Genomic DNA, 12335 nt, shown 5'->3' on the forward strand with positions numbered 1-12335 from the left:
AATTTATTTTCAAATTGACGGTTTGGTAACTCTCCTATGCTTCTATCTCTGAAGAAAAATGAGATCTGTGTTGGTGAAAAGATGAGGCTTTTCAAAATTTAATTTATGTGCTGCACATCCATGGTTCTTCACTGAAAGCCACTCTTGTTAGCTCTGATAACTCCTATTTCCTCTTTGGTCATCTGAAGCTAATTAGAGCTGCTGTTTATTACAGAGGTAATCAATAGCTTTCTACAGTAGATTACATAGAATCAGACCTCTATGCAATTAGTCCAATGTAGATACACAGAGATACCTTAATTAAAACAAAATATGCTCTGTAAGAGATATGCTTTCACAGATGACTGGAATTCCAAGTATTTCAACATGTTTAATGTGTTTATTCAAAGGAAGAGTCTTTAGGAAACCTTTCACTAATTGAATTTGTTTGATGAGTTCCCCTTGAAAACATTTTGAAGTGAAAAAACTCGGTACTTAGTATATACATTTATGTTTATTAACATTTGGATATAAATGTACTTCAAACACCAATAGAGCTAAAAGGCTATGCCTTCATCTTGGGTTTAATAGATTTCCCACCCTAGTAATCTGATTAATTCTTACAAGGCAAACATCTATGGGCAAAGGGAATCAGGATGTAATGTGCACTGTGGGTCTCCCCCCTCCACCCCTCTACTGATATAGGAAGAAAGCGAACGCTTCCAATACTCTATTGGGTGGAATCTCCTCGCCTCTATTCAGTTTCAAAGAAACATGGCTACTAGCACTCGATCCTTGTAGATTTCGAATCTCACCATCTCAACCAGACTTCAAAAGTGCACTTTTGAGTCTATTCGTTTAAGGAAAAGAACGATAGAAGAGGACGTGCAGCAACAAGCCAAATGCCTTATATCCAGAGTCCTGTTTTGTTCTGTGACTCTGTGCCAATCAACTCAGCTCCACAGACCTTATTCGTGACCCTCTGGATCCACAAACCTTTTCTCTTTTTTGCAGAGTCAGTCACAGTCTGTCATGGAGGACACAGAACACGGCGCAAGCAGACTCCCCATGACCTTCAGACCAAACTGCTCTACACAGCAGCCAAGCCATGACAGATGGGAGTCAAGACAATCCTCAGGAAAAGAACTGTGTACCCTGGCATGGATCTGCTTCAGAAGAAAGGGCAGCAAGTCCCAACCCCCGTCCCAGTCAAGTAACATGAACACCAAGGTACTGGTCTGTGTCAACTGGCAAGGGTGCCACTGGACATTGTAGAACATTTACGAGCGGCTGCTGGTTTCCTCACAGGTATGCACGCTTGCGTTTCAAGAAATGATAAAAGACAACGCTTGCCTGCTCTGTGTCCTCCTGCCTGTCCACAATAACGTGATGCAGAGCCCGCTTTTGAAGAGCTGTCTTCGTGAACAGCGGAGTTAACGCTACTTATGAGAGGAAAACAAGCTCCGTGAATTTTGTATTAAACCACCAGTAAAAACAATGAAGACAATGTCATTACTTTCAAAATATAGAAAGCCAGTAGTTGAAATCATTTAGTAGTAAAATTCTTTTTCTACATATAACCTCATGCGTGTAAAGAGTATTGGAATGATGCTTCAGCTATATTTGACCCTTGTTAGTTTAAGGGCTTCTCACTCAGGTAAGGCTTAGGAAAATGTCTCAGTGGTCAAGGTTCTGTGAAGTCTCATGGCCACTCTCACTCTCTATTTTGACTAGAAGACAGACACGACACTGGGATGTGACAGGTATTTTTTGTTTTTGTAGGAGAGTGAAGAACTGTTTACAGTACATAAACTTAGCACGGAAAATACTAGTACATATAGAAAAGTGAACATTGGTACAAGCCTGTTTGCACAAAGTCCATCAAATTGTCTTGATGAGGATCTTCACTTTGTGACCAAAAAAACCTGGCATCCATGTACCGCTGCAGTCATGTCATCAGAAATAAAACCTATTACATGAGATATGGAAGATTCTTTAGAAATACCAACTCCTTCTCTAGCTAGTGAAGGCCAGAGTTAAATTGTTAAAATCACCATCCTCATCGTCCTCTTGAAAAACATGGCCCCAGTTTGCTTTACAGCCAAATCAACAAACTGTCCCCTTACAATACAGCATGCCCCAAAGCCTTCTGAGTTTGGAATGTAGCACTGTATCGGGGATCCCATATAAGCCCTAAGGATCACAAGAAGCTTTCTTAGAAAAAAAAAAAAAAAAGAAAGAAAAAAGTTCCAGTTGGATGAAACTGTTTTAGCAGTGTCTCAACTGAGTCCCTAAAACTGGAATTTCAGATATACAAGAGGACAGGAAACAGATAACTTGGGTTTTGTCTTTTTACATGTCCATATTGTTTTTTAAATGCAGCTACGATGTGTCAGCCAAAGATAAAGATAACAGGGTGGACAGGGCAGTTACCACCAGGACCAGCAGTGGGCTCAGACTGCAGCTTGGAGAGGCAGCCACTGATTTTGTGGTTATGTGGCTGGAAGCCCCAGCAAGACCATCCTTTTCGTAATCACGCTGTAAGAAAGAATGTTTTCATTATCACCGACTGCATGTGTTCGTTCTATCAAGGCATATTTTTACCGCACTCTTTCTCTCTCACTGCTCACCAAAGCTGACCCGAGATTTTACGCCCACTCCCAAGGTCCCCCAGCAACAGTGCAACATGGAACCATTCTCCTTCTGGGCACCAGTGACCGAGGAGGGATGCTTGCTCTCTCTCTCCATCATGAAGGAGGGCAGGAAGAATCATCTTGGGAAACTTGCCCAAGCAAGTATGAGTTCATGCAGAGATGGGTCACAAATCGCATTGGAGACTGGCAGAGAAGGCAGTAGCCTTTCCCTCCACTGGCTGGTTCAACCATGGACTTCATAGATGAAGGATCTCGCCCTGCTTTTCAGAGAGTCCCGACCAAAGCCCAGGCTCCCAAATTCCCAGTCAGCACAGCTGTCCTTCCCCAGGATTGATTCCTTCATCCCCATCCCTAGCACCCGCTCAATCCCATTATGCCACATCCCACCACAATGAGCTATGATCGTGACGGAATCAACCACCCTCTCACTTGTAGATTGGGGAGTGTAATGCGGCCCCGCCTTGGCTACTTCTGGGTTGCTGTGGAGGTCAAAGGACATCTGGTAAGGGGTGAGAGTTGTTATGTCTCTTTGTGCCAGATAAGTCTATGTGACTGTGACCACAGAGATTATCATGGTACTAGGACAATGGTATTTGTGCTGGTCCAGTTCTGAGATGAGGATCCTGGGGTCCACACTTGGTTCTCACTTTGGGCACTAGGATCTGAAGACTGCACCTGGCTCAAACGGCAGAGGGACATTGAGGGTGACTTAGATTTTTTCTGGACCTGAAACCTTGTTGTCTTTGAGCCCTTCACATCATATCCTGTTCCAGGGTCCCAAAGGCTCTGTTTCTGTAAATGCAGGGAGACTCAGAAAGAAACAACTTACATCAGAAAGACAGAGGTGTGGACTTCCCGACATATTGGATTTCAGCTTCTGTGCCTGGAAAGAGACAAAAACGCACACACACAAAATCAGTCATACATACTATGCAAGAGTAATTACTGATGATTGACTGTCTAGGACCGTGCCATTTACAGAAATATGTGAGCCACAACTGTGAGCCCACATATAACTTAAATTTTTCTCCTAACCACGTAAGTGATAACAGGTGAAGAAAATTTTAATCACATTTTCTTTAACTCAATATATTACCATTTCAACATGTAACCAATATAAAAGATGATTAACGAGATACTTTACATTCTTTTATTTTCATACTAAATCTTCCAAATTTGGTGTGTTTGACATAGTACATCTCAGTTTGTACCCACCTCATTTCAAAGTCACTGCACAGGTTACAAAAGAAAAAATTTTGAAGTCATTTACATTTTGAACTCATTTATAGTTCTGAAAGTTAATGTTTAGGAACTGCCTTCTAGGTAAAAATGGTGCAATAAAAATCCACATTTATTCGTAATATAAAGATAGGTCTTCCTGAAGCTTGTGTGTTTGTTCATTTGTTTATTAGTTGTTCCAGTCCACAAACACTTACCAGGCTATTTTCCAGCACTGGGCATACGGTGATATGACAAAAACGGATGTGGTCCGGGGCTCATGTGGCTGCCCTCTAGTGGGAAAACCACTCAGTGCTTGGGGGCTAAGGCACAGGGCAGGGACTCTTTCAGACAGGTCCCCTTCAGGAATCGTGAAGGTCATTACGGACCCCAGATCCATCCATCTTAAAACTGCTTTAGGTGGTCACAAAGCACCGAGCTGATCTCCCTGTGCTATGGGGTTGCTTCCCACTGGCTATCTATTTTACGTTTGGTAGTGTATATATGTCCATGCCACTCTCTCACTTTGTCCCAGCTTACCCTTCCCCCTCCCCGTACCCTCAAGTCCATTCTCTAGTAGGTCTGTGTCTTTATTCCCGTCTTGCCCCTAGGTTCTTCATGACCTTTTTTTTTTTTTTTTTTTAGAATCCATATATATGTGTTAGCATACGGTATTTGTTTTTCTCTTTCTGACTTACTTCACTCTGTAGGACAGACTCTAGGTCCATCTACCTCACGACAAATAACTCAATTTCGTTTCTTTTTATGGCTGAGTAATACTCCATTGTATGTATGTGCCACGTCTTCTTTATCCATTCATCTGTCGATGGACACTTAGGTTGGTGCCATATTCTGGCTATTGTAAATAGTGCTGCAGTGAACATTGTGGTACATGTCTCTTTTTGAATTATGTTTTTCTCAGGATATATGCCCAGTAGTGGGATTGCTGGGTCATATGGTAGTTCTATTTTTAGTTTTTTAAGGAACCTCCATACTGTTCACCTAAAGGGGTGGGATAGGGAGGGTGGGAGGGAGGGAGACACAAGGGGGAAGAGATATGGGGACATATGTATATGTATAACTGTTTCACTTTGTTATAAAGCAGAAACTAACACACCATTGTAAAGCAATTATACTCCAATAAAGATGTTTTAAAAAAATACATGTACATTACCTATGCAATACAAATAAATACATATTTTATTGAAAACTGCTTTAGGGCAGTTACAAGTTCCTGAGCTGTGAGGGCTTTAAGCTCCCTATTTCCTCACAAATGAAGCAAGTTTCCACTGGGTTTCTACCTGAGAACTGAGGTGGAGGGAAGGTTACATTGCTCAAACAATTACAATAAAAACTGCTAACCCAGTGCAGCTCTCTTGTTTTGTAAAGGAAAACAAATTAGAGTGCAGAGAAGTTAAGTGACTTATCCAAGGGCACACAGTGAACTACTTTAGAGTCAAGATTTAGATAAGTCTCTGAAACTCCTGAATGGAACTGTGCTCTTTCCTGCTTTACAGTTTCTCCCAGGCAACCCTGGCATGCTTGGGTCTTCATGCTCCCCCTGCCCCCAAAAGCCACACAAAGAATCCCTCCCATAGCCCCCTCCCCCTGAAACTAGGAGCCCTTTGGCGTCGAAAGACCAAGAACTCATTTGTCGACAGGATGACCCTGGTTAAGCAAAACACCTGAATCTAGGAGTATCTGGGCAACCAGCTCTGTGGGAATGCCCTGGCAGGCTGCCTACTGCAGGACAACGTTTGCAACTTGTTGAAGACGTGCTAGCCTGAAATGATAGCATGTTCACCCAAGGAATAATTTATTGACCATAATGCTACGTGGGAGGTGTCATAACCTTTACCTCTATTTGCATATGCCCGCTGTGAATATGAAATAGAAACGTTTAAACAGGCGTCAAGAAAAAGACACTGTGAAGCATCCCTGGGCTATTCAAAGGTCACTAAATGTTATGTATAAGAAGATCAGAGGGCAAATCAGAAGAGGAATTGAGCCTTACTCAAAAGCCTACTTTTAATCCATATTAATAGCAAATCTGGTCCATTGCATTGTAGCCTGTAGAGAATAATATGTAGAACTTTGCACATTTTATTTCTGTTCAAGGTTGGAATTGTGCCAGACACCAAAATGGCCCTAAAACATCACATTCTGTCTTTTCTAGGCGGTAATCTACAAAAGACAACTCTCATTAAGAGCTTTTGCATAACTAAGAAGTTCACTAAAACGTGCAGAGACGGCAGCCTGACTTCTAGTCTGGGCCACGTTATTTCTTCAATTCTGTGCTGTGGTCACAGCTAAGCTCCACCTCAGTGTCCTAGACTGCAGTGCCCTCTAAGACATCCAAGGGCTGGTAGGCCTCCTCCTACTTTGTTCTATATGATTAGCACCAGCGTGCAGTGTATCACTCATCATCTATACCATCTGAGAGACTCACTAGCTACACTTAGTCACTTCAGGGACCTGTTAATGTACTAGTAAAATGCCCATCTATTACACGATTGTAAAGGGGGCTTCCACCAATGGACTAGAAAAGGTCTCTATCTTAACCAATTTTCTTAAGTGGACTCTACATCAACATAGGTAGATTCTGGTCCTCAGTGGTCACTGAGAGCTCGACTTTGTACAGGATTAGAGTCATACAATCGGGTAGACATGCTCTTGCCTCCCATCTGAGAATGGCTGGGATGACTGTTTGATCACACAAGAAAATACATTGAGACCAGCTCCAAGTCTGTGAAGGCTCTGGGATCTTCTTCCCCCAAAGCAGGCATCCTGTTGGCCTGTATCTAAAGCAAATTATCAACCTCTGGCTTTGTCTCCCTGTATCTCCACTGGCTTTACTTAAGGTGGAAGCAGCAGCTCCAAGCTCATCTGGCCTTGAGAACCATTCTGCTGGGCAGAACAGGACGAACCGCTGAGTGAATGTAACCGTGCACCACCAGGCCTCTGCAAAGGCTCTGAGAAAATGCCTTCTCTCCTGTCGAACCTTTTCCTAACCCAGCAGAAGCACCTAGCACTCCAGAGGCTTAGCGGTCCACGCACACTGGCCTCAAAAGCCTCTGCCTACATAGCGTATTAACACTGCTTCCCATTGAGAGGTCTGGGGGGCCGGGAAACCCCCCAGAACTGCAGAGGCAAAGAAGAGCAGCCCCCCAGTTCCGCCAGAACTTTGCATGAACCACACTAACACCTGTGAGTGTGATTAGAAGGCAAAGAACAGATGTTAGTGGTTGTTGGAATAGCAGGCAGCACCTGGGTAAAAGAATCGAAGGGTTGCACATAGACATGAGATCTTTTAAAATCCTACACCAAACCTGGGGTATATATTACAAAATGAGGGCCAGTGGGTCTGCTGCTTGGACTGAGTGGCATCAACTGGGTGTCCAGTGACTCTAAGGGTTCGTAAGCCGCAGATGGAGGGGCAGAGCCTGGGGATTCACACCTACGTATGTCTAGCTGGCGGCATGCTTATAAGTCCTGTATTCAGTCTGAACCCCTCGGGTGACCACCGAGAGTCAGAAATCTACCTATGCAGATCCAAAGTCCACTTAGGAAAATCTGGCTCTTAAAGCCCCTTGTAGAAGCCTGAGCAACCTGCTGTTTCCACATTTTAAAGGCTTTTATCCTGAGCCTTTTTTAAAACATCAAGCTATCGCTGTCCTGCTAGTCAGGCCTGATAAACGCAAGAAGATAAAATTATAGGGCATCTCTCACATTCAACTATTGCAAAGAGTGTTTACATATTTTAAACATTGCCTCCGTTGATGAAAATTGGGACTGTCCCAGGAAAATTAAAGAAACAAAAAGAAAACCAAAACTTCTGAGATCTTGCAAGGTATAAGGCAAGTTAGAAACTGGAAGAGCACCACTGCCGAGCCCTAAATGGGTAAAACCAGGGGTGTAATAATGGAACAAGTCCTGTCTGCAAGCTCTAGAGCCCTGCTCATTAAGAGGACAGGCAGGGGCCCAACATAGAGCCTGGCCAGCCCAGACCTACCTAGGCACCAAACCTTACAGTTTGTGGCTTTAAAATATCGTATCTCTTAAAAAGGAGACAGGGATAAAGAAGAGAAGAGAATGGATTTCAATTTTTCTAAAAGTCAATTTTAACCATTGTTACAGCATGTTGAAAAACGAATTATTTAATCCCTTTTATGAAAGCGGGTTTCGTAACAGCTAACTCATAGTTACGCGGTTATGGGAGAAGCTGCCTGACTCGGAGTTGGGGGAAACACCACCACCAAAACGCAGTACCACAAGGTTTTCATCTTGAGAAGGTGAAGAGGATACTGGAGAAACCATCCACAAACCAGTAGCTTTGCTGTCATTCTGGAAAACCAGGGAACTTGTTCTTTAGGCTCTTCATAAGCCTTGTCCCTGCAGCAGTCTCATAAAACTGTCACTGGCAGTAATCCCCAAGTCCAGGAATGTCGCATAATAGAATTTCCATGGCACTGTAATTGTGGCCAGACCTCCCCAGGCCCTGGCACTAAAGGGTTAATAAATGCATTAGATGCCGTTAACCTCTGTTACTCCCTTGCTTTTCACCCCTGTGATTAGCATTTGGAAAGCCTGCCTGGTGCCGACTGCTCTCCGGTACAGAATGCCCAGGCACACATACAGTTCATAGCTCTCAGTCAAGCCAACTCATCGGGCACCGTGTACACAACACGTTCTGCCCGCGGTGGGTTCTCCCCGAGCCTCGGGTCAGATCAGGCTTTGGAGCTGCACACTTGCTCTGCTTATGGAATTGGAGACTTAATAGCATACCCGCTTGCAGTCTGGCCTTTGCTGCCCCAGGACTCCATTTCTGTAGAGAAGCCAGTGTTTAATCTTGGGTTTTTAGGCAGCTGTCAGCCAGCAGGGCATGGAACATTTCTCTACTCTCCTCCATGTATAAGAAAAGCCAGTTTCTGCTCTACCTCCAGAAAATAAAACCAGAGGAAGTTGCTCAATCCAATAGCAACAGATTGTCCAGGCCGCAGCCAAATGGTCATAATTAATGATGCTTCTGCTTCTCTTCTCCCTTGCTTTACTGATTAGAGAGATTTGCTATATTAAGAACCTGTTTGCTTAATGACAGAATACAAGCAATAAACAGAAATACACAGACTGTAAAACGCCATCAACTTTGCTCTCCAGTACTAAGTACCGAGCTGCATCTATCACCCTTGTCAATATCAGTTTATCAGCATACCAGCCTCTTCTGCAGCATAAATTGGACCTTTGCTAGGGAAAAACCATTGTATGAGTTCTTTCCAAAATAGTCCAGAACTGAAAGCCATTTCTCCGTTTAAATCTACGCATCTTACAGTTTCTTGTAAGGCAAAACATAAGAAGGCTGTCTACCTAATTTGAAGGATAACTTATTAGTTTCTCATTTTTCACTTTGCATTTTAATAAAATGGATTCACCAGATTATAGACTTTTATGAGTAGAACTTACTACATAACAATTCTGTTGTGCACTAGACACATATCTGCCCAAATTAATTTCTACGCACACAAAAAAGACAGAAAAAAGAAGTTGCCTGCTTAGTGAATCCAAGCTAAGGAATGGTCGTGTGCTCAGTGCGCTGTAATCTTATACTCTTTTCAGCTTTTTGGATTTCGCCTGTTGGATTTGGGAGAGCCAGGGGAGGTTTTATTTCTGGTCTGGTCACAAGCAATTGGCCAGTCTTTCTAAAATCCTTGTCACTGTCTATTTTGAAACTCACCTTCCCGGTGAGTTCTGCTTTTCCTATGAACTTGGTAGCAACCACTGGTCTGAATAATGTGTAGTCAAGTCAGTGCTTAAAACAAGTGGACACATAAATAAGGTCTACTCTGAGCCGCTGGGCGTGGGTGTTTGTCTCTCAGAGCCTGTGTTCAGCTCTGTTTCCTCTGAGCCGATTTCTGCCAGCCCCATGGGCTCTGGCACAGGCTGGGGAGGGGCTGAGGGGCTATGAGGAGGGACAGAGTGAGATGTGAGTGGTGATCATTCTTGGGCAGCTTTCCTACCATGTCTCATCTACCTTCTCCCTCCAAGACACTGTGTCTACATATTACCTGAACCTCAGCCAAAAGGCTTTCATTACATTAAGCTCTAAGAAGACCTTGTAAAGATGTTTCACCCTGCACAGGTTTAGGAAGGCCCACTGGGTACCAAGTTTAGTTAGTCTGGCAGGCTCTGGGCAGGTCGAGCCTGGTCATAAAAACGGGTGGGGAGAGGACTGGAGGCCTGAAGTCACGCTTCCTTAGCCCAAGGAAGCACAGGCTCAGATCCCAGATGTGCTGTTTAGACAAGGCCTCCATGAAGTGAGGCCAGATTGTGTGTGTGTGTGTGTGTGTGTGTGTGTGGTGGTCGTAGCCTTAAAGGTGATATGGTTTCCTGTCTTAGGGCCAAGCCTAGAGTAGAAACTTTTTTACCTGACGGCACTGGGGGCTGGGCCCTTAGGTCATTGGTCAATTGAGAAATGACGTTAAAGAGCAAAATCATTAAATCACTTAAAAATTACACATTTGTCTCTAATTTTTTAATTTAGAAGCTTTTTTTTTTTTTTTTTTTTGCGGTACGCGGGCCTCTCACTGCCGCGGCCCCTCCCATTGCGGAGCACAGGCTCCGGACGCGCAGGCTTAGCGGCCATGGCTCACAGGTCCAGCCGCTCCACGGCATGTGGGATCTTCCCGGACCGGGGCACGAACCGGCGTCCCCTGCATCGGCAGGCGGACTCTCAACCACTGCGCCACCAGGGAAGCCCCAAGAAGCTTCTTTTTTTAATTATTGTGGTAAGAATACTTAACATGAGGTCTACCCTCAAATTTTGAAGTGTACAACACAGCACTATTATCTACAGCCACAATGTTGTACAGCAGACCTAGAACTTACTCATCTTGCATAACTGAACCTACATACCTGTTGAACAGCAACTCCTCGTGTCCCCCTCCCCCAGCCCCTGGAAACCAAAATTCTGTTCTTTGCTTCCATGAGTTTGACTATTTTAAATACCTCATATGAATGGAATCATGTAGTGTTTGTCCTTGTGACTGGATTACTTCACTAAACATAATGTCCTCCAGATTTATTCATGTTGTTGCATATTACAGGATTTTCTCCTTTTCAAGGTGAATGATATTCCATTGTATGTATTGTATCAAACATTTTAATTTAGAATTTGAATGTCATTCACTGATTTTTGGATACATGATCAATGCCACTTTCTTAAAAAGGTTTTTTAAAGAAAGAGTTTGCCGATTGGAATTCCCTGGGTTATGTTCTGCACAAGCTACGCCTATCATTTACAATCTACAATTTCCAGTTTTTGTTTCATTAAAACAGGAATGGCATTTGTTTGACACCCACTGAGGGATCTCAGTGCAGAATCTTTCTACATTTTTACAATTTTTCTCAGTCTTTTAGAATTGTCTGGGCCACACCTAATCAAAGGCATTTTTTTTAAAGGAATTTGAACTTTTCTAATGTATTCAACCTAGTTTTCATTGAAACAACTTTCTTTCTTTTGTGCTCCTATTTCAATCATTCATGTAATATTTAATTAAATTATGTAAGCAAAATACCAAATACAGCAGCACCCAAAGGTTTGAGAACAAATGCTCCTGAATCTTTTAAACCTGCGCCTCCACTGGAGAGAGCAAGGGGCCCAGGTAAGCAGAAGGAGAGAATGCCCTTGGGGCATTCAGCCTGCCTTGGGCATTGGATGTTTACAGGGGAATGCCAGAGAGGTTGGCTTCTGTGGTGAGTTGGTGAAATGAGGGTCAGAGAAGAGAGCTTCTACTATGATTTAGAACTTGCTCTTGGTGCCAGATTGACTGATAAGGTATGCTAAAAAGACCACAGGTTAGGAAGGTCCTGGTCCTAGCTTTTAAACCATTACCTCTAATGACAATAACCCCCGCCCTACTATTGCCTACCTCACGAATTGTTGTGCGAATCAAACGTGATACTCGGGGTGGAAGCCCTTTTAAAATCCAAGTTGCTGTTGATGATTTCTTAGCCTCTCTGCGGTCCTATACTGGATGTTCTTGGATTCAGGCAGGGGTGTGAAAAATACAAAAGATTAAGCTAATTTGGCTTGTGATAATGTGATACTGAATAGAACTGGCTCATGATCTTCTTTCCTCGGATTTAAAAATGAATGCAATGAAAGAGATACAGTCCTGTAAGATATATCAACGTCCTCCATTAGCTAAGCAGTCCCTCGGGCTTGCCTGTCAGTCTCCCCGCACACCATAAAAGGATGTCTGCAGCCCTGCGCTTGTAATTTAACACTAATGGCAGGATGGCAAGTAGCGCTGTGCGCAGACACTGTCTACAGCAGGGAGCTTACCAGGGCGCTTGGGCTGGCCTTTCTTCCTTCCCTTTACTCCACAGGATCATCTTACATCTATTTTGCTTTTCCCCAAGTTGGGGCGAACACAGGTTGCCAGCTACATTAGAGAACTGTGTGTTTTTGTTCATGGTTAACTTGCT

General features: G+C 43.5%; 1 protein-coding gene across 1 annotated transcript in view; it reads right to left on the minus strand.

Annotated features, from left to right (window-relative positions):
* Window positions 1–1499: 1499 nt before the first annotated feature.
* GFRA1 (GDNF family receptor alpha 1) overlaps window positions 1500–12335 on the minus strand; it is a gene marked incomplete at its 5' end in the record, with an annotated part of 66024 nt that continues 55188 nt past the window's right edge. Inside the window, 2 exons of the mRNA XM_089898208.1 lie at window positions 1500–2517; window positions 3463–3516. Of these exons, the coding sequence (XP_089754334.1) occupies window positions 2362–2517; window positions 3463–3516 (210 nt within the window). The remainder of the gene's footprint in view (window positions 2518–3462; window positions 3517–12335) is intronic.

This window comes from Delphinapterus leucas, chromosome 16 (genome assembly GCF_059928025.1).
Source record: "Delphinapterus leucas isolate spDelLeu-1000000601 "Yukka" chromosome 16, BTC_Dleu_Yukka2, whole genome shotgun sequence".
Lineage (NCBI taxonomy): Eukaryota > Metazoa > Chordata > Mammalia > Artiodactyla > Monodontidae > Delphinapterus > Delphinapterus leucas.